The 22,868-nt window shown below is 34.8% G+C and overlaps 1 protein-coding gene across 1 annotated transcript in view; it reads left to right on the forward strand.

The window, feature by feature from the left end:
* The window catches only part of MAP3K5 (mitogen-activated protein kinase kinase kinase 5), a 168,962-nt gene that overhangs the window by 50,336 nt on the left and 95,758 nt on the right, over positions 1-22,868 (forward strand). Inside the window, exons 2-6 of the mRNA XM_011356168.2 lie at positions 6,134-6,273; positions 14,425-14,448; positions 19,585-19,778; positions 20,515-20,683; positions 21,983-22,089. Of these exons, the coding sequence (XP_011354470.1) occupies positions 6,134-6,273; positions 14,425-14,448; positions 19,585-19,778; positions 20,515-20,683; positions 21,983-22,089 (634 nt within the window). The remainder of the gene's footprint in view (positions 1-6,133; positions 6,274-14,424; positions 14,449-19,584; positions 19,779-20,514; positions 20,684-21,982; positions 22,090-22,868) is intronic.

Genomic DNA, 22,868 nt, shown 5'->3' on the forward strand with positions numbered 1-22,868 from the left:
CTTCCTTCTCTCCCTGTTTCTCTCCTCCCCCTTCTCCCTCCTTTCTTTCTCTTTTATCTCTTTCTCTCTTCTAGGCTTCTCTCCCCACTTCCACCTCTCTCCAGCCCCGCTTTTGTAAGTGCAATGGCTTCCTTTTTGAAGTCCAACCTCTGGAGGTTAAAAATATCTCTCTGATCACCTACCTTCCAGGCTTCACTTTTCAGGTTAAAAAAAAAAAAAAAAAAAAACCCACCGCAGTGTAATAAACAAGCATCAAACAAGCAAATTAGGGCTGGGGCAAGGACATTATGTATACATTTGTTTTAGCCATATAAAAATTATTCATGTTTGCATCATTATGCATACATTTATTGGAATTTAGTCATGAGGAAATTATGAACCAAAATATACTGTTGACGCAAATAATTTGTCATTATACATGGTAGGGTTAACCAAATGATGCACAAGAAAGTTAAGTGATGCTGGCGAATCTAAATGGGTGTAATTTACAGCAGGAATTGCCAAACTATGACCAATTCAAGACAACAATGATGGTAGATTTTTCTTCTATCCTTCCTGAAAATTTCAGCAATTCTAGCTGTACAATAGGAGTTTTGCAATTTCCCGACATTGTTTACCTGCCAGACTTTGGAAAACTGACTTGTTAATTTTTTTTCTTTTAACTTTAATAACAGATAGCAGGTAACAGGAACCCTTTTATAAAATAGGTGTACAGGATGTTTGTTTAATTAAATTGGGTCTTCTTGAGGATTAATCTATCATGAGTGGGTAGGGTAGTTCTGTGTGATAACGAGAAATTTCTATGAATTTTGGAGCACCTTTTAGACTAAGCCAAATCACTATTGGGCTCTCTTTGTCATCAGTGATCCGATGCCTAAGGAAAATAATCGAATAGATAAAAAGTAACTAAATATTGATGTCTTCCTTCAACTACACTTTTCACAAGCAGCAGCTCATGTGAGATATTTAACTAACAAATATAGTATTATGAAGGAAAAATTAAATGAGAAAAAAGAAACACAGATCACGAACCACTGTCATTTGATGACCTAAAATGTAATTAAACATAAGTTTTATATTATTGCCTTAAAATTTATTATGCTTTAATAAACCCCCGGGAAACCTAATTTTTACTCCATTTAACATTAACTCAGTTGGAGCAGGAAAGAAAGTAAATCTTAGGTAAAAATGTAAGAGATTTTTGTGTCTTTATCTGTACTTTTAAATGATTGACTTAGTCTTAAATTTTTAAATGTGGCATACTGTTACCACATACTCATCCTCATACTATTACCACAGAAAGTCAACTAGACAATTATTAAGTACATTTACTCATGAAATACATTATGAGAGTATATCCTTTGGTCCTCCAATTTATATTTGTGTTCTGATCTTTGGAACCTCTATATTCTATAAGTGTAAGGTGTGGCTCAGTTAAGAATTAAGAGCATGGATTCTCCAATTAGATTGCTCGAGTGCAAATCCTGGTGCTATCCTTTTCTATTTGATTTGGGCAGATTACTCATACCTTCTCCGCCTCAGGGTCCTGAAATAATATTACCTACCAGAAAGGGGTATTCTAAAGATTAAGGCAGTTAATATTTGAGAAGCATATGTTGCCTGACACAAAGTAATATCTGAATATGTGTTTGTGAAATAAAGTGGAGAAACTGTACCTCATTTAAGTGGTTTCAAGAATTTTTATCAGGTATTTGTTTAATGTTATAATTATATCATCTTTTGCATTTTTAGCATGTCGTAGGATCATTTCACAAGAAAGATAATTTTTTCCTTTTTATTTTACTACTTTTGAGAAGATATCCATCAGAGTCAGAAGGTAGCCATAATAAAATATTTCCTTTAGTTTGATAATAAAAAATTACTGTTTAAACAAATGCTGTGTTATTGGAAGTCCCAGCCAATAATAAGGCAAAATAAAACAAACAACAACAAAGCATAAAAGACATCCAGATTAGAAAGGAAGAATTGCACATGACATAGTTGTCTTTGTAGAAAATCCCAAAGCATGTACAAAAACAAACAAACAAACAAACAAACAAAAACAAAAACAAAAAACCCTGGAACTAAGAAGTGAGTTTAATAAAGTCTCAGGTTATAAGGTCAATATACAAAAATCAACTATTTTTATATAGTAGCAGTAAATAATAGGGATTTGAAATTTTAAAAAGAAGAATATAAAAAAAAACAACCAGGCACAATTTCAACAAAATATGTGCAGGAACTGCACATTAAAATATTTTAAAGTATTGGTGAAAGAAATGGAGTAAATTGCTGAGTAAATGGAGAGATATGCTCCATTTATGGATTGAAAGACAATATTTTTAAGATATCAGTTCTCCCCCAAATTGTCTAGGTATTCAACACAAGTCTCGTCAATACCCTGGGAGGATTTTTTTTTGGTAGCTATCAAGTGATAGCTCTCAGTTACCAACTAATTCTAAAATTTATACAGGAAAGTAAATAGAATGGAAATTGCTAAAATGATTTGGAAACAGAAGAATAGAGTTGAAGGACTCACAGTGCTTGATTTCAGTACCTACCATAAAGCTATAATAGTCAAAACAGTTGACACATAGATCAGTGGAACAGAATAGAAAATCCAAAAAATAAACTCACACAAATGTAGTCAGTTAATGTGTGACAGAAAAGCAGAGGCAATTCAAAGAAGAAAGAAGTCTTTATAACAAATAGAAACCTTGACACATACCATACACTGTTTACAAAAATTAACTCAAAGTGAATCATAGACCTTAATGTAAAATGTAAAGCTATGTTTCTCTTATGTTTCAGAAGAAAACATAAGAGAAAACTTTGGTGACCTCGGGTTAGGCAAAGATATTTTTAGATACCGTACCTAAAGCACAATTGATAAAAGTTGATAAATTGGACTTAAAGTTAGAAACTTCTGCTCTTTTAAAGACACTATTAACAGAATGAAAAGACAAGTCACAAACTAGGAGAAAGTATTCGCAGTTCACATATCCGTGAAAGGAAAAAATACTCAGAAAATACAAAGAACACGCAAACCTTAACAATAAGAAAACAAACAATTTTTTAAAATGGACACAAGCATTGAACATTTCAGATGGAAGAGCGAATTTTATTCTATGGAAGTTGAAAAATAAGTTTAGAAAAGAATACAAATATATTAGAACAAATCAATAATCTGAAGTAGAAAAAAAGTCAATCCTTTTGAGTTATCCTGTAAGCATTTTAATGTTCTTTCTATATAGCATTAAAAAAATGGATCTATTCTGCTTAGATGTTCAGATCTAAATAGCATTAAAAAATTGGATCTGCTTAATGATTAGATCTAATGACTATATATTATTTTGCTTGTACCATTTGTTTTATATGTCTAGTGTCCCTCTTAATCTGAAAGCCTTCTGTAGTGTTTTTAACATCAAATCCCACAAGTCATTTTTCTGCAAATAACCATCCCCCCCACCTCTTGTCACTACTTTAACTTAGCTAGTTTTTTTTCTTTGCATGTCTCTAGTTTATTTTTCATCAGCCACATTTGGTTTCTTTCAGCCCCATTTTACGCTGTTTCTTGATTTTAAAGCTCTGTGGCTGACTGTGAGTGGCTGGCATCAGTGGGAGGAGGAAGCAGTGTGGGTGCAGGAGGCAGATGGGGCTTGTGGGTGGGATGCAGTGACTCATTTTTTTTTTCATGTGTTGATTTTTGATGTAAAAATGTTGAGGACCCCCCCCCAAATTCTTTATTTGCATTAAAGGGCCCTTAAATCATTTTTAGCCTTGAAAAAAATCTTTTGAAGTTTGACTTATCTTCCTTTTCATAACCTCACTAAATCTTCTATCTTTAGCCTCCATTTCATCTGATTATTTCTCCTTCGCAGAATGTGAATTCTAATTTCACATTCATTAGATAAGGCTGACTCTACCAAACAGCTTCTCAAGAGTCACATTATTTTTATATGCTGCCTTTTGGGTTTCCACTCAGTCACACAGGTCTTTGCTCTTTTTCTTTTTATATTTCTATGGGTTCCTAAATTATAAAAGTAATCAGTATTCAAAATAGAAATTGTAAAAAATATAGAAGGCATAAAGAAGAAAAAATAATTCATAATCTTGTTACACAGCTATTATGTTTATATTTGTTGTATAACTTTCCAGACATTTTTATTCATGTGCATATATACATACAGTATATATAATAATGTATTCATTATAATTTAATGTATATGCTGTTCACTATAATGTATATATTATATTTAATATCGGACTTAATATAGCTTGAATTTACCCTCCTTGCTAAATATTCTTCTACAATATAGTTTTTAATGGTTACATAATATGCCATTATCTCATTCTATTGATCTATATCTGACCATTTTTCCATTGATGGCTGTTTAGGCATTTTCCATTTTTATTGTAAAAATATATTTCAGTGGACTTACTTATAAGTAGATCTGCCACATTTATAGAAATTTTCTCAGAGTAAAGGCTTAGGAATAGAGTTTTTGGGTCAAAAAGTGTACATAATTTTAAGGACTTAAATCTCTTAGAAAGTTTACACTTCCTCTTGGCGTGTAAATATCATTTCTCTACATTTTCATTGGGCATTTTGAAATAGAAATACCTTTGGCTACTTGTTAATCAAAAAGACTGGCACTTTACAGTTGACTTAATGTGCATTTATCAGTACTGAGATATAGAACATTTTTTCAAATGTTTATTATTTTTGCAATATTACTTTTGTGATAGCCTAATTTTTTATTGTAATGTTTTTGTGGTTGCCTCTTTGTTTTAAACTGACCAATAAGAGATGATTTATAAAGATGTTAACTTTTTATCTGTTACATATTACACATATTTTTTAACAAATTGGCATCATCTGTTAAATTTGTTATGAGGTTTGTTAACATTTTCATTTTAATTGTGAGTAGGATCTGTTTTATCGTTATATTTTCCAAATGCTTATTAAGATTATAAAGGAAGCTCTTGGTTTTCATAGTAAGCTTTCATCTTGACACTTATCAAATTATATTATTACTTATAATAGTTACTTAGTTGATTCTCTTGGGATTTTTTGGTTGACAACCATAGCATCTGCAAGTAATGATGATCATGTATTTCATTTTATACAATTATATCTCCTTATTTTGTGAAATCTAGTTGCAGTAATGAAGATTTTTTTGGAAGTTAACTAGTGGACTAGTCGACAGCCTTATCTTTTTTCTGATTTTCATGGGAGTGTCTGTAAGCACAAAGTTGGCATGTATATGAATGTATTGTTATTCTTAATGTTCAAGAAGTACCCTTACATTTTTAGTTTGTAGTTATTTTTAATGAGAAGTAGATTTTGAATTTTAATCAGTGTTTGGGGCATCTGTGGAAATGCTGATTTTTTTTTCCATGGAGCCATCCTTGCGTTCCCAAAATAAATTTAAACCAATGCTAGTGTCCTTATAATGCTTGGTGCATTTTGTTCATTTTTCTTTTATATTTTTGTCACTATATAAATGAGTTTGAGACTAACCTGAACTTTATGTTTGTAACATTATTGTCAGTTTTGGCTATCAGGTTTATACTACCTTGGTGTCAGACATCTCTCAGCTATGGGAGAATTCGTAACTGTGGTTAAATTCTCCTTAGTCATAATTTCCTATACCTTTGCTTTCCATTTTTCTTGATTATACTTGCTAGAGACTTGCTAGATATTAATTAATTAATTATAAAATATAGCTCTGGCTTAATTCACAATCTTACCTATTTGCTTTTTAAATCTTGTTTTATGGTTATTACTTATTGCTACTGCCCATGAAACTGCTTCTATAACTTTAGTTAACTTGTTTTAATGTTAAAATTTAGCAGAGAGGATTAGCCCCATTTCCTACCATTGCATACTCTCCTTAGTTTCCAGTAATTATATGATCCCTTTCTTGTTTAAAAAAATGCAGTTTGGCTGCTTTTTATAAAACCACTTCCGGGTAGAACTACAAATTCAAAATTCAGTGGTAAATGCAGAGGGAAAATCCCTGTTATTTCTTCATTTTTCTCTTTGAATATTAAGTTATTGAAACCAAAATGTGTTTTCTCAGCATTATTTAGGTGTCATCTTTTGGGGGACTTTGTTTTCTGTTTGCAGATATTGCTGTGGTGGAGATGAGTGATGCCTTCCGGCAGCCGTCCTTGTTTTACCACCTTGGAGTAAGAGAAAGTTTCAGCATGGCTAACAACATCATCCTCTACTGTGACACTAACTCAGACTCTCTACAGTCACTGAAGGTACCTCACTCGTTTACTAAATATTTACTTTAGGCATCAGAGTTTTAGGGATACCTCTCTATCATTCAAATAAATTTAAGTAGCTTATGTTTGTGAAAAGGTGTTTTTGTCAGTCTAATAATTATACAACAATTAATTGTTAAGCTGTGAGGTTTAGAATTCAGTGTAGAAATCTGATGGTACACAGGTAGGAAAAAACTTAGTGTTGAATTCTGAGCTTCATTTAGAGTTATGCCTGAGGAGACAGAGTTAATAGGAAGTCAGTACATGCACTTGAGAAAGGAGAGGAGGTTGCATGGGGTATGGTCAGGGCCTCATTCCTGTCACTATTGGGGGTTTTGTTGGGCACACCTGTGTCCAACTAGAAATATTATGCTTCCTACTAAAAGTACTCTAGGTAGACTTTCTCTGAGTATTGTTAGAAAATTGCTGTCTTCTTTCATGGGGATGTGATTTCAATTGAGATGGGAAAGGGGGAATAAAATCCCTTGATATTTGTCTACAGAATTCAGCGTGTCCTTTGTTATTCTCTCCACTATATGAACTTAATGATATGAGCGTATTTCCTCCATCCAAAAGATTGCCTAGAATGCTTTTGCAAGGCCAAGTGATTTATGCTTTGAAAAGCATTGAACAGTTCAGTGAAATTCATGCTGAGCCTGATATTATTCATTTCCTTTATGAAACTTCCAGCTAGCTTTATATGCATTTTCTCATCTCTATCTTCCAGTTTCCAAATCAAAGCCAGCCTTGGGACATGTAGACCTAAAACCCAGAGCCATATTTATAATGGCTTAGTAATTGTCATATGAAGACCTCTAACCCCAAATCCATGCAAAAAAAAAAAAAAAAGAAGAAGTATTTTGCTTTAATCCGAGTATCTAAAGCTGATATGACTTTCTCTGAAAAATCTGAAGTTTCATTTAGCAAATACATTTACTACATGCCAGACATTGTGCTGGGCATCGACAGACTATGGCTTTCCAGAATACTCTGAAATAGTCCTATGAGGTTTGCCTCTACTCTGTCCAAATCTGTTTTTTTACCTGGAGCAATTCTTTTAAGAACCCCCAACTTAATTTTACCCCAGATTTTCTTTTTTAATTAATGCATTGTAAAGTTTTGTGATGGTGTATTCTGAGTTAAACATTTTGGTTTGCTGCATGTATTAGCAGTTGATGAGGAGTGAGATTATTTATCTTTATTTTATTATTTTCTTTGCATTGTTTATTTTAAGCAAGCAGTATTGTGTTGGACATTTTTCACTCTACAGTTTTCTTGCCCTACTGGTATCTTTCCTAGGGAAGTTTTTTTAAGAAATGAATTAAAATTACATTTGAGAGAAAGAGAAAGCTAATGTTATCAGAAATGTGTATGGGACAACTAAACTGATTTTTTAATTGCTTTCAGCCAGGTTCTGTATAGAAGTGTTATTGGTATTTGAATAAAATAGTGCTTTAAGAAGGCTTGTCTATCTAAAATACTCTAATTTATCTTGTACATAATTGCTTGTTATTGAGTACTTACTATGTGCTAGGTACTAAGTGCTTTACCCACATACATTTTTGTATTTAATTCTTAAAACATTCCTGTGAAGTATATATTCTATCACCATTTAATAGAATTGCAAACTGAAGCTCAGACAAATCTAATCATTTGTCCAACGTGATATAGCTAGTAAAATTTGGGACCAGGTCTGTCTGATTCCAAAGCTTATCCCCCTTAACACTCAACTTTATTGCAATTTTACTTAGAAGAATATCAAACATTTCCTGCTAAGTGTTTATTTCGAAAAATCCCATCACCTATGCCTCCTGAGTCGTTCCATGCAATATCCATCCTTTCTTTTCTCTCCCTCTTCCTATTAACTTAAGCTTTTGCATTTTCTTATTTAGTGTGTCCCTAGTCCAAATAGGGTCTGGTTGCAGAGGACAAAGGACTCTGGAATAGAAAGTATTTTTTTCATTCTATTTCTTCTGAGCCCTAGAAATTCCTCTCATCCTCTGCTACTTAGAAAAGTCTCCCTCTCTCACTCCCTCTCCCTCTCCCTCTGTGTGTGTGTGTGTGTGTGTGTGTGTGTGTGTGTGTGTGTGTGTGTGTAATTGGGGGATTTATTTCTGTTGCAGTTAGTTATAGGTATAGCAGTTATCCCTGCAATCTACCAATAGGAAGGAAAACTGCTGTGAAATAAGGCAGAATGACTGAATGAAGCTATTCTTGTCACGTGTCTAGCTTCATTTAAGTTGATTCTTTGGACATCTAAAAAGTAATGTAATTTCATCTATTGCTGTTTGTCAAAGAGAGCAGTTTCTCTTTGGCAGCAAATTCTCAGGAAGAAATAGTAGAGAAAAAATTTTTTTTGAGTTAAACTCCTGAAAAATAATTGATAGGAACTATAAAAGTACTTAAAATCTGTGTCTGAGTTTTCATATGAAGAAATATTTAGAATATAATCAAATCATGTACTTGCAATAAGATGTGTATCCATTTTAAATCACAAGTACTATCTTATAGTAAGAACGAAATATTTAATTCTTTTTCTCAAGAAGATCATTACCCTCCTCATTTTCCTAACCCATTGTTTCTAGCATCCTATTACCATTTTGTCAAAGGGAGAGGGAATTCTGTGGTACACTGTGAAGGGATAGTGATCACATCACTTGGTTGGATCTAGGTATTTTCTTCATTTGTAGACTTTCATCATAGGCCCATCAGTTTGAATACCTTAAATAGAAAGAAGGAATACCTTTGCACACAGAAGATTTGAGTCTGAAAGCCTCCTGACTCCCACCCAGATGGTGCAAGATTTGCTCAATTCTAGTCCCTTTTGCTTCTTATAAATAATTCTTTCTGTGTAAATTGATCTTTGTAGCAGTCTAACCCATCATCCTATGTCAGTCCTTTTAGGATGCATCCTTGAAATTATTATTGAAATGTATGTGTAAAATATAATTTACTATACAGAAATTTATTGTACCTATAACTTTTCAACAATACAGTTTTTTTAAAAATAACTGTACTTGGATAATATTGTACAATTAGATGTTGCTGAAAGAAACAGCTGATGTCAAAGAAGAGGACATTAATTATAATAATAGCAACACATTATAAGAAGTTTGTGTGAAGGGACTGTTTCAAATGCTGTATGTATAAAATCACTTGTCAGCATCCCAGCCCAGTTTAAAGACATGTACCTACTTACAGTAGAGTTCTCCTACCAAGATGTATTTATTTAAACATGAAACAGAATTTAAAGGGGAGGAGAAGAGAGTCTAGAATGTCTTTTAGGATCACTTTCCAGCTTTGGTATAATTTAACCTGACTTTTGGTACAGGTTGTTTTAATTGATAGTTGTTCACCTCAAGAGAAGGATGTGTTCATACACCTGATCATAAGAATGCACGGGTACAAACTGTCTCTAGATTTGGAAATATAGGATGGAGTTGGGGTTGTCTGCTTTGATAATATTAATACTCATATTGTATATGGCTTTAAAATTCTTAAAGTACTTTCATAAACTTATTTCATTTTGTCTTTAAAAACTAACCAATGAGATAGATAATTAAGGTACTAACTATATAGATTGGACAGATAGAAGATTTTTTTTTTTATAGATGAGAGATAAATCCAGAGAGAGAGTGACTAATAAGTGTCAGAGCAAGGCAAGCCCCATATTCTTTAATTTGTCATCAGGTACATTTCCCTCTACATCTGTCCATAAATTTCATATGTCCTATAAAAATATGATTTTTTAGGTTTTCATTAGATGGTTGAGATGTGTTTTTAAACCTGAGCTCTTCTGTAAGTACTTAAGTGATTAGTCTCCTAACTTTAAAGGTGGCCCAGCTCTGTGGCCCCTGTATGATTTGTTCTCCCTGAACCTGCAGCGCTTGTATTTTAGCGAAAGGGCGGAGGCAAGACCTGCCCTCTCAGTGAGGCCCAAGGTGTTCACAGTTGCCTACCGGATGTTTTCTTGTCTGGCACTGAAGTATTAAATTAGGAAAGAGGGTGAAGCTGGAGAGTACAAGAAATATCTCTGTTTTTCCCATGTTAGTGGAAAACTTGCCAAAATCCACTGGTACAGAGAGAGAGACCAGAAGGGAAGGCTCAGAAGGTCAGCGGCCATGGGCTGTGTTCTCCTTTCCCTGGCCAAGAACTCCCAGATCCTTTTCTCTCAGTAAACTGAAATCTGGTTGCTCGTTCTGCTTCTCCCGCTCTGAGTGGATTTGACTTGGCAACCCTACACCAGCTGTTCCCACTTCCTCCCTTGGCTGTAATTACCTAAACTTTAGGCACAAACACTTTCTAATTTTGGAGATACTCCATTTATTTATCCTTAAAATGACCTCTTGAAAGTTATAGTGTCCCAAATAGCTATAAAAAGTTGTCTGTCTTCCCTAGGAATGAGACCTAGACTGGAGTGTCTCCTCACTTGGTTATCAAAGGATACCTGAAAATTGAAAAAGAAAACATCTTGGGGTGTTTCTGGTACAGCCAGGGGAGTACACTAACCAGAAGCCCCCTAAAGACGTCCGACTGTTAAGAAGTTGTAATGGAGTAATGCTTCTTCAGAAACATTCACCGATAAGGAAATGAAGTTTATGTTTATTTTATCTTTTTACTTCTAGGCAGCTAGATGAGACATTTTCTTGAAGTAATGTGACTTACAGGAGTTGTGTCTCAAATTTATTACCCTTCCTCTTTTTTTTTTCCTTCTTTGGATTTAATACAAATTAAACATTGAGTAAACTCTGTCTCCTTCAAGACAGTAATTTGTATCCCTGTAGTTTCTACAAAACATAAGCAATAGTTAAAAGAAAGTCAGTAGCTTCCTATAGGGATGATTTTAATATAGTTTCATAATTTGTTATGATGCAGGCATTACCTGGAATGAAAGCACAGAAGACATGTAAGACAGTTGTTACTACAGTGAGCAATTCTTCAGGAAGACATAACACACTGGCTCTAAGCCCATAGCAGCTGTGGTTATTTTCTGTAGTGCTGAGCAGAGCCTCAGCTCACTCTGTCCTCACCACGGCTCCCTTCACTACCACTTCCATTTCTGTGCACCAAAGGAGAGATGGTGGTAGAGTAGCTCCTGTGCTGGGAATGGGGACATCTCTCCTTCCAATGACGTGAGGATGGTGCTGACTGTGATGGGCCTTTAGCCAAAAGCAAATGATAGAATACAGAGTTGGAAGAGACCAGTGACCACTCAGTCCAGCCCTTAGTGTGTCCAGCCCTTAGTGCCTTAGACAGATGACTAATTGGGAGCAGAACACATTATCTACCCAAATCAAAGTCCAACATTTTATACATTCATTAATTTATTGATTTATTTATGCTTTTATTGACTACCTGCCCTATGCCATTCAATTTTCTAGATAATCAGTGGGGTACAAATATGAACAAAATATGGCCCTGGGATCCAAATGGCTCATGATGTAGGATGGGAGAATCATATGAAGAAACATTTACAGTTAGTACATGCAGTGCTGTCATAGACATCTGTACAAGGGTTAGTGATGGCAAAAATGAGGACATAATGTACTTCTCTTGGGAAAAGAGGTGTCACTGAAGACAGTCAAGGCCAGTTTCACAGAGTACAGGTTTCTTATGCACAGAGGATGCTGTGTGGTAGAGGATGACAGAGAAGATTGTTTCCTTGTTTCTTGAGAGAGGAGAGAAATCTCTTCCTCTCAAAAGAGAGTGGTGTCTGCAAGGGTGTGGCTGACTACGCTGGAGAGATGCGTCATAAATCAAATTTGGAAAATTCTCCAGACAGTGTTCTTGGCTTTGTTGGCTATCCAATAGTTTTCTATTTATTTTATAATAAATAACCCAAATTTGATTTATGACGCACCGTGTGTATGTGTGCATTTGTGTGTACGTGTATAATAACTACTTGTGAAACACCTGTGGGAAAAGCCACTTTCACCTTTCCTTCACAATGTCAGTGTCACTCATCTGTGTCTTAATTTTCATTCCCCCAGGCACCACCATTGCCCAAGCCCTTATTTTGACGTCCCTGGACTTTTGCAATAGCTACCTTAATGCTTTTTTCTCTCCAATACTAAATACCACCATCTAATTAGTATTTTTAAAACTTTAAACAAGTTTTACTTTTTATTTATTTGTCTTTCTTGGGTAATACATTCACCTGGTACAAAAATTTTTAAATGCAGAAGAGTGTACAGTATGGTGAAAAGCCACTCTTCATTCTTGTTCCCCAGCCAGCCCCCTCTTCCATTAGTAACCTCTGTTGTTAGCTTCTTGTATATCCTTCTGCAGAGATTTTATGAGTGTATAAATTAGAATTTTATTTTTCTCTCCTTTATACATAAATAGGAGCATAGAGTAAAAACAGCTTGTGATTTGCTTCTTTTCACTTACAGTATATCTTGGAGATATTTCCATACTTCTGCATAAAACACTTTCTCATTTTTGTTTGGCTTCATCATATTTCATTGTTTGGAGGTTCCGTAGTTTATTTATCCAGTCAGTTTCTAGTTGATAGACATTTTTGTTCTTCCCAGCCTTTGCTCTTACAGTGTTCTGTGTATGCTGAAACTTCTTTATGCATATCTTAAAAAACACTTTCCCAATGCCTACAGAGCAGAGTACTTTATTTTGGCATTCAAAACCTTCAGTGAGGCCCCAAATAACTTTCTAATATTAGTATGCGAACTTGCCAAAATGAACTTCCTGCTTTAGCCCAATGATTAAATTCAATATTTTTCAAATACTTCTTTAATTCTCTTTTCTATACTTCTCCAAATAAACTGTCTTGTTTAGTCCCTGATATTTGTTGTTCTCTAAATGGGCCTTTGCTCTTCTTAGTACTCTAGCTTTGATCCTCACCTCTCAGCTTTGCTTTTGGAAGTTATGTCTGTTCTCCTTGGCTCATCTTGAGTTCCATCCTCTCCAATGATCTTCCCAGACTTTCTCAAACTCTTCTTTCTTAGAAACCCTAGTCTTTGCTTTAGTATTGTTCTTTTGACTTAGCATGTATGTGCGTACATGTATGTGCATCCAAGCTTATGGTGTTTCTTTCTAAATGTGTACATGTCCTTCTTTAATCAGCAAGATTGTGAAGTATTTTAGTATTTTAGTATTTTATATACATCTTTATGGCTCTCAAAATTATCCAGCACAATTCTTTTCTCTATAGATTTTTATTTGCTCATCTGTTATGTTTAAACGTTAAAAAATCTTTCATAACTGCTCTAAGCCAAAGCCCTTGTTAGTTCTCCTTTGTTCCCATGTTAATCCTAGGATGAAGACGGATGGCCGGTCAGCTGAGTTTTGCATCACTCTTCTCTTAACCTCGCCAGAGCTGGGTCCTCTTCTTAGCCAGATGGACCCACCCTTGAGGTTCCACAAGCCTTGACAACATATATAACATCTTTTCCAATAAGCTATTCAATTTATTTTTTCTAAACCATGATTCCCCAACCTCAGTGAAGCCTTTATGCCATTAATTTTCCTAGATATTAACACTTTAACATCTAGGAATAATGACCATGATAGCTTGCTTTATCAAGAGCTTTCTATGCATTAGACACATTATTTGCATGGTCTCACTTACTCCTCACAACCTAGAAGATAAAGGCTTGCAATGTATTTATCTCATTTCACTTCTTATTGAGCAATGCACAAATTATATTTATGATTGTTTATTGTCAGATGGCTTTATTATCTATTTGCGGATTTGCCCATTCTGATAAGTAGCCAGTACCCTTTATTTCCAGCTGCCCAGGAGGCAGCATGCTGCTTGGTCCCCTCCAAGGGCATGAGTGAGGTTGTACTTGGGGAAGCAAATTCGTTTTAACATTTTCCAAAAAGGTCATGGCTGAGAAGGTAATTCTGTGCATACATTTTCTGCAAAAATGATTTTTAGATTTTTCACTATTGGATTTTACATGTCTGTACAGTTTTCCTTAAACCATAGGTGATACTTTTGTGCTCTCCTGTCTCCTCTATCAGATTGTAAACTTCTCATATGCAGAAATTTATTCTATACAGCCTGAAATTTGTAATTCCTAATAAAATTGTTAATACAAAATTTCCCACAAAGAATAGTTTGATTAATTTATTGAATTAATTTTGTGTTGAATTCCGCTTTACTTTTTTTTTTTTCTCATTTTTCAGGAAATCATTTGCCAGAAGAATACTGTGAGTATTTTACTTAACCCTTTCAGAAATTTTTTTTATCTTTTGTTTTCCATCAACTAATCTCTAGTATTTTTTCATCTCTACAAAATTTTAATTTTATCTCTATTTTTCTTCTTTGGAGTTTCTGATGTGTTGATATAAATATGGTTATTTATGTAAATATTTTCTTATAGTGAAATTTTATTTATACTAATGGGAGATGACACTGATACCTGTTTTTTAATATATAATTATGTTTTTAGAAAAATTTTCCAAAGTATATTCAATTTTGTGGAATTATAAATGACACTAAAGCATCATATAAATACACACAGATATACACATATATGTGTGTATATATATAAATATTTACAAACATAGATACCTATACATATATACACTACATGTACAAATTATAAGTATACATATGCACACATATATAGGTATATGTATATATACATTATTCGTCTACCACCAATTTATCTGTAGAGATTGATTTAAGTTCCTGTCTGGTATCTGCCCTTGAGACCACACTACAGAATTCTACCCTTTACACAGAATTACACAAAAGTTAAAAAGTGATCAAAATAAATTAAAAATTTTTTTAATAAATGAAGAAATATTATAATATACAGAGGAATCAGGCCAGTAGTTATATTTTTCAATTTGTAAAGTAAGCCAGTATTTGAAAACCTTAAAGAATGTATCTCTGCCACTTGGAGTGGAAATATAATACTGCATAAAAGTCTGCACATGATTTCAGTTTAAGATGATAACATTAAAAATACAATTGATAGTTTTTCCTTAGATCAGAAATTTAAAAACTTATAGTTAAGATATCTCCAGGTCAGAGAGTCATTGTAGCATACATAATATTGTCATTATAAACTCCTCCTTTTCATCTCAACAGAGCACAAGCAGTTATTCTCTCATGTATCAGTTCAGTGTAATAGGTTTTATTAAACAAATATTGATTAAACACATACCATGTGCCAGGCTTTGGGCTTGGTGCCACAAAGGATTCACTATGGAGGTTGAAAGCAGAAACAACCATATTTCGTAACTGTTCTGTGAGACAACAAATGAGAAGTGCCAGAGTCTAGTTGGGGAAAAGATCAGTAAATAAGTAAGCAAACAAACCAATTAGAAAATTAGCATAAAGCATCGCGCTGAAGAGTGGGTGACTATTATAACAAGTGATCATGGAAGGTCTTTTAGAGGAGATAACATTTACCTGAGACTTGATGGGTAGGAAAGGGCTAATCATGCCTTGTGACAGTTTGGTTGTATGGAGAAGCAGATTTACAAGATGACTGGATGTTACGTGTTATGAACAAGTTCATTAATTTGCGTAAGCTGCTGAGTTTCAGGTGCTGGGTGTTCTTATCAAAAGTTGAGTATTTGAGTATATATTTCAACATGTTTGAATGATGAGAGCATTTTTCCCAGAAGCATCATTCATGTTTGACACACACTTATGTAGATTTAAAAAATGAAACTAGAATTGGTAATATTTAAAAAAGAAAACAGTGACTGATGATAATTAAAACAAGAGTAGATTTTGAGCTATGGGTTTTTAGAGCCATGGAAACAGCCATGGGCCAGGAAGATCAGCATTGTTATTTTATGACCATGCCTTAGTGTTTTGAAATTTAAGGAAATGTGGTCTTTCTCCTTCAAAAAACATTAAATATTTTCTAATTAGTATGTATTAATAAAAGGCAGTGGTTATACTTGAGGTGTCTGTTCTTGATCACACAGCAGTTGTTTTTATTTTGCTTGAGATTATTAGTTATTGAAACTCAGGGTTTGGTAGCAATCTGTAAACAAATTGCAGTGATAATATTTCTAAGTTATATGTGAGCCAGCTTGGGAAATAAATGTTCCCATTTTACTAGTTTTCAAGATTTTGAAAAAGTGCTTTACGTCAAAGTTTATATCTTTTTAAAAAACACAGTGTCCTACAACCAACCCTTATACTTTCTCCCCATTGCATGATCACTGGGCAGTCTCTTGGCTCAGGCCTGGTAGTGTCCATGTGCCTCCTGCAGCTTCTCAGCCTCACCTGTTTTTGAACATCAACAATAGGAAATGATAAAAAAAAAAAAAATTGTTGCATAAACCTAGGGAAGAGATTCCAAAAGGTACAGTGAGGCCAGGAACCTAGGAAAACATTAGCATGCTGGGTATTTTAACAGGCGTTCTGAAGCCTTACTTCATGGGTTCGAAAGAGACAGTTTCAGGAATCTGTTTTTCTCTGCTGCTTGCATGACGCTTATTTTTCTCTCTTTGCCCCTCTACTGCTCAACACACATCCAGACATCTGATAGTCATTCTCTTCCAGAATTAGTTTTATGCAACTAATTGTGTTATTCCCCAATACCCAGTATTTCAATAAAAATGTATATTTCATGTCTTATACACAAAGACATGTACTATTAAAGCTTCTGAGGACACAGACCTTTGTCCCGTAGCAGAAGAATAATATTCTGAAACTCTTCATAGTGCTTTTCTGATTTATTGGCTTTTCATCTATTTGTTTTTATTTTGTGCCTAAGAAAATTCAGAGCATTTTCTTTTGTAATTTCGAGTTACAGTGCTTAGCTAAAACAGGAGTATTTGTTTCTTTTATAACCCACTCATAGTTTAAGCTCTAAAAGTCTGGAAAGCAGACGCTTGATATATATGACTTTCTTTTCTGCCTAGGCAGTGGCTTGAGTAAAAGGATTGAATTGTGGGCATGCTATGGGATATTGTTAACGTTTTAAAAGCAGGATATATTCATTTCCCCGCTTCCTGACTAGTCTTCCAATTGTTGTTCCATGAAGGAGAACTTGAGAAAGAAACAATTTCATGTTCTTGATTTTAAAATCAAACCTCAACCTCTAGAAGATCTTCTCATACTTTAAATGAAAGTCAGGTTCAGTGTCTGCTTCATTTCCTTACACACAAGAAGCACCTCAGAGTGAAATGTTCATAAATAATTAAGTCTGTCTGTAAGGGCACTTGCCACGCCTCATCTGTTTGCTATGTGACAGTAACTTGGCTCGTGTGCAATTCATGGAAGGTGACCTAGGGCAAAGGGTTGGTGTGCCAGCATGTAAAAGCCACTGAGGAGGGTGTCCAACCCCCTAGGGATAATGGCATACCCTCTAGAGAAAGAGTCCCTGGGCTGGAGTCCCAAACACAGAACAGACCAGCTGCGTGACCTCTGAAAGTCTTACCTGTTTCCTCACCTGTAAAATAGAGACAGTAGCACCTTCTTCACTGGGTTGTTGTGAACTAATGACCATTTGTCCCCTGGCACATACTAGCGAATAAATGTTCTCATTATCTTACTTCCGAGGGTCAAGAGAAGTGCTGTGTTGTTCTCCATAATGCCAATATGACTAAGAACTGATAATCTGGACTCTGTGGGAGCCCTAGAAGAGTGATAGAGTTTTCCACACATTTTGTCCAAGTTTTTAGTGCTCCACATTTTTCTTTCTGTATGGTTTTTCTCTTAGAGGGTTCTCCTATTTCCTTAGATTCAGCTCTATCAAATAACTCTTTTATGTGCCACATATTTCCAACTCTCTTTCGGTATTTCCACTTTGGATGACCCACTCCCCTAAAATCCCAACCTTTCTAAATGTGAATATTTCACTCTACCACCCTAAATCAAACCTCAGCTTCTCTAAGTTCTCATATTTTAACTGGAAGTTATGTTCTGTTTGATTCATTACCTAACATCTGACATGTGCCCCAGGGTCCAGTATGTTCATAAACAATTAAAGCTGGTTCTGCTTTCTGAATTATTTTTGTTAATGATGCCACTCTTTTTTAGGAAGCCCTGTTTAAGACTGTGAAGTTGCCTTTAACTCCTTCCTCTCTCAATAAGTGTAACCAGTGGGCAGGTCTCAATTCTTTTTGACATCAAGTTCATGCGTCTGTCACTACTGCTGTAGATCTGGTCATGCTTTGTAGCTTCCTGCCTCATTTCCTCAAATCTTGTTTCTTTCTTGTTCAGTCCATCTGTTTTCTGCCCATAGTGTCAGAATGCACAGCCTTGATTATGTTTCCTGCTTGAATCCTTCCATGATTCCCACTGTTCAGCATATATAGCTTAAAATCCTTAGCTTTGCATTCACTTCCCTTCCCTGAGCCCCAAGCTCTAGTCAAACTTGCTTATTATTCAGGAGTGCCCAGTCCAATATCCCCTTTCTTCTTCGCAGCTGTCATTTTGTTTGCAGTGATGTACCCTCACTTGGCATCATTAGGAACTGGCAGAAGGTCATGAAGAGTGAGTGGAAAATAGCATGGGCTGAGGTACAAGAGAGGGGCAAGGCCTGGATAGTCAGGGCCTTGTAGACAGTAGTGATGTGTTTTATCTTCATCCAGGAGCAAGGGAGGGGGCTTTCAGCAGCCGAGGGAAGTGATCTGATGTCGGATGTTAAAAGATCACTTTGATCCAGATAGAGAATAGATTGGAGAGCAAGAGAGGAAGCAGGGAGACCAGGCAAAAGTCAATTACAGTGGTTCAAGCCAGATATGTTGGTGGCATGGTCTACAGTGCTGGTGAGAAGATGGAGGGAAATGGACAAATACAAGCTGTATTTTGGAGGTAGAATAGACTGGACTTTGATAGGGTATGGGAGGTAAAGAAAATGGAAGTATCAAGGATAAATTCTAGGTCTGTGGTTTTAGTAACTGGGAGACTAATGGAGCCATGATTGAGATAGAGTGTCCCAGAGGGGAGTAGCTTTGTTCTGGCATCAGTTACAGCAGAGCCTGTCACATAGGCAGCCCTTAAATGTTGGCTCTTATTACTTTCGTGTATGTGTTCTGTGTCTCTCTGACTAAATTTTAAGTTCCCTGAAGGCCATGTTCTAAATATTTACAATATGAAAAATGGCGAGTAAACATTTAATTGATGGAAACTGTGCCATGCTATTTTTTTTTTTTTGTATCATCTGTAAGTCCTAATTATTTGAAGTACCCAATTAAGGAATTAGAGGAAATTTCCATTTTCATAGGTCATAAATAAGAAATGAGGTTTTTCTCTTTCCTCTCACATTCAGTATTATTTAAAATGACTCGCTGAACTAAGACTTGGGATTATGTTAGTCTGGAGTCTGCAGGCTAGCTCAACAGCTCTGGTGCCTCCTCTCCCCACAGATGTGCACTGGAAACTACACGTTCGTTCCATACATGGTGACTCCACATAACAAGGTCTACTGCTGTGACAGCAGCTTCATGAAGGGGTTGACAGAGCTCATGCAACCGAACTTCGAGCTGCTTCTCGGACCCATCTGCTTACCTCTCGTAGATCGTTTCATTCAGCTTCTGAAGGTGGCACAAGCAAGTTCCAGGTAAAATTTGATAATGCCATTTGGTGATGAATATGAAATGTTATTCTGCTTTATTGGTGCACCTGATCAGGTGTTTCTTAGACATAGTACACAGCCCAAACCAGGGGAAAAAAATGTGTAATATCCTCTTAAGTGGATAAAATAGATGCCACCTCGTCTAAATGTTACATTTTATTCACTTATTCACAGAAAAACTTGAAATCAGAAAAAAAAATAACCTGCTGACTGTATTATAGTGATGGGAAAGCTAAAAGTATGTTCAAATTCAGAAACATTATCCAAGTAAATGTCTAGGGACTTTTAGTGTAGGGGCAAGAAGTCTGCAAAATTTGCTAAGAACATTATATTTAAGAGCAATCATTTATGTTATTAAATGATGATACTGAGTCGGAAAGTAAAGATTATATTATGTTCAAATGATAGGCACACCTGATTTACTTAGAACAACTTATACTCAAAACCATAAAATGAAAAATAAAGTTTGGGCATTTTAAGTGGTACATTACAAGTTCTTGGAAAATTCATCTACCATTAATTCTTTCTGAAAGAAAGCAGTGTTAAAAGAAATATCAGACTCACGAATTTCTTAATGCTAGTAATATGAGGTGTTCATTCTATGTATCTTAATGAATTGAAAGCTAATGCTGCAGATGTCATTTATTTCCTTATAAAATTATTGCTTTTCATTTAAATCTTTTCTAATATTAACTCTTTGAAATGTGTGTTTTCTCACCAGCCAGTATTTCCGGGAATCTATACTCAATGATATCCGGAAAGCTCGTAATCTATACACTGGTAAAGAACTGGCAGCTGAATTGGCAAGAATTCGGCAGCGAGTAGATAATACTGAAGTCTTGACAGCAGATATTGTCATAAATCTGTTACTTTCCTACAGGGACATTCAGGTGAGAAGATACTTAAAATCGTTTTCATATAGCATATTGAAGGAGTGTTAACATCAAATTTCAGTAAACTTCTAAGTCATTCATGTTAGTACACATAATATTTTTATTGACTCTCCTACGTTTTCTGTCCCAGGATTGTATGATGAATGAAATAGACTCCTATGAGTTAATCAGTGATGTGAAAGCCTTGAATGGTAAAGGTCTGACTTTTTCCTCCAAAAGAACAAAAGAAAAATCCGCATGCATAGCTAACTCATAGATAGTCTGTTCTATTCTGTTAGCTTCAGGCACACTTGTCAGTCAATAAGTGAAAGCTTTGTTTTGGCAAATAGCAAAAATTTTTAGAGCTTTATGGACATATCTACATTGAAATTGCGTTGCTTGAAATTAATAGTTCAAGATCTAACTAGCTAGAAGCAAGAAATGTGCAATGAATTATAAAAATAAAAAATTTTTAAATTACAGTTGATATACAATATTATATTGGTTTCAGCTGTATATTATAGTGATTAGGCATTATATAACCTACAAAGTGATTCTCCACACAGTAGAGAAGAGCACAGTGTCATTAACTATATTCCCTATGCTGTACTTTACATCCCTGTAAAAATAACTTTTAAGACATATAATGTAAAATACACGAACATGCTATATTATTCTTATCGACATGTCTTAAAATTGTAAAAATATGGTGAATAGTATGAAACTTTCTTTGAGTTAGGAATTTGCTATTAGATTTTTATAGTAAAAAGTGACTTCTGGTTTCTTATTCCTAGCCTTTAGGCCTGAGTAAAGCTTCATGTGAACAACAGAGACTCATACACGTGGAGAGGTGTGGCACTTAAGATCTCATGACTAGAGTAGCTTACTCATGTTGAAACAAATCATTTTGTTGCTTACAAGAGAAGTTCAATCAATTGCTCCATATCCTTGGTACTTTGGAAGTGATTTCCCTTGAAACAATTGATAGGACACTTGTATACCAGGAATCTGGCTCTATGGAGAAGTAAACCACCCATGTTTAGACAATATAGCATTATGTGCTAGGTGTTTTATTGTTTTTCTGGTCAGCTGTGGTAACTTTATATTTCTAATGTTTTTATATAGTCCAAACCCTTTATTTAAAAAAAATAATAAAAGTTTCTTCTTGGTTCTAAATTTTTCAAAGTACTCCTTGGATTCTAGTTGTTTTTTTAATGCCCTACTCAGATTCAGATATATGGTTGTCAAAAAGCATTTCATCTTCAGACCTTTTTTCCTAATGGTTTAATTCTGTGCTCTTCTCCTCTTGCTTGAAAGGATTATGATTCTATTGTGAAGTTGGTAGAGACTTTAGAAAAGCTGCCAACCTTTGATTTGGCCTCCCATCATCATGTGAAGTTTCATTATGCATTTGCACTGAATAGGTAAGAAGAAAAATTTCCCATTTGTAGTGTGCTAACATATTATTTTTTAATCTGCCTATTGTTTCTAGGGTGTGTTTTTGCTATAACATTGCAACCACTCCTTACTAGAATATATTAATATTTCTGCTTCAACCATGTAAAATATAGAAAGCATACATTCTAATTTTTTTCTGAATTTTTGTCAGTAAACAGAGGTCCTCACTGTTTATATATTTCAATCCTTAAAATTATTTTTCTTCTCTGTCAAAATTTGTATCTGCTATTTATATATTTTTAGAATTTTTAAATTACATGAATATGATGTTATCTCTGAGCAAATATACTCAACACTGTTACTATTCATGTTGAAATTGACTAAAGTAGAATAAGAGTAGTTATATCTAGGTGAACATATTTTAAACAGAGAATATGTTCACTGGGACTGCATTGAACACAACTAATTATAATCAAAATTCTGTTGGCCATATTTTAGATCATATGTCCTTGAATCTAGGACCAGGACTAGCACTGCTGCTTCCAGTCCTTCATCTATGCCTTCTGTCCATATCATATCATACACTTCAGTGCCACTTTCTACCCAGAGTCACCATGGAGGGCCATCCCTGCTCTGGCCATGGAGAGGCCTGTAACACTGAATTGTCCAAAGCTTAATTAGTCGTGCTGTCCTCTTCCATGGTGGAGAGTTGAATATATATGTAATTACTATAGCTGAAGAGAATGATACAAAGAAAAATGAAGGGGACATCACATCTGTTGAGCACTTGGCATGTGTCACTTAA

This window comes from Pteropus vampyrus, unplaced genomic scaffold, assembly GCF_000151845.1.
Source record: "Pteropus vampyrus isolate Shadow unplaced genomic scaffold, Pvam_2.0 Scaffold24, whole genome shotgun sequence".
Taxonomy (NCBI): domain Eukaryota; kingdom Metazoa; phylum Chordata; class Mammalia; order Chiroptera; family Pteropodidae; genus Pteropus; species Pteropus vampyrus.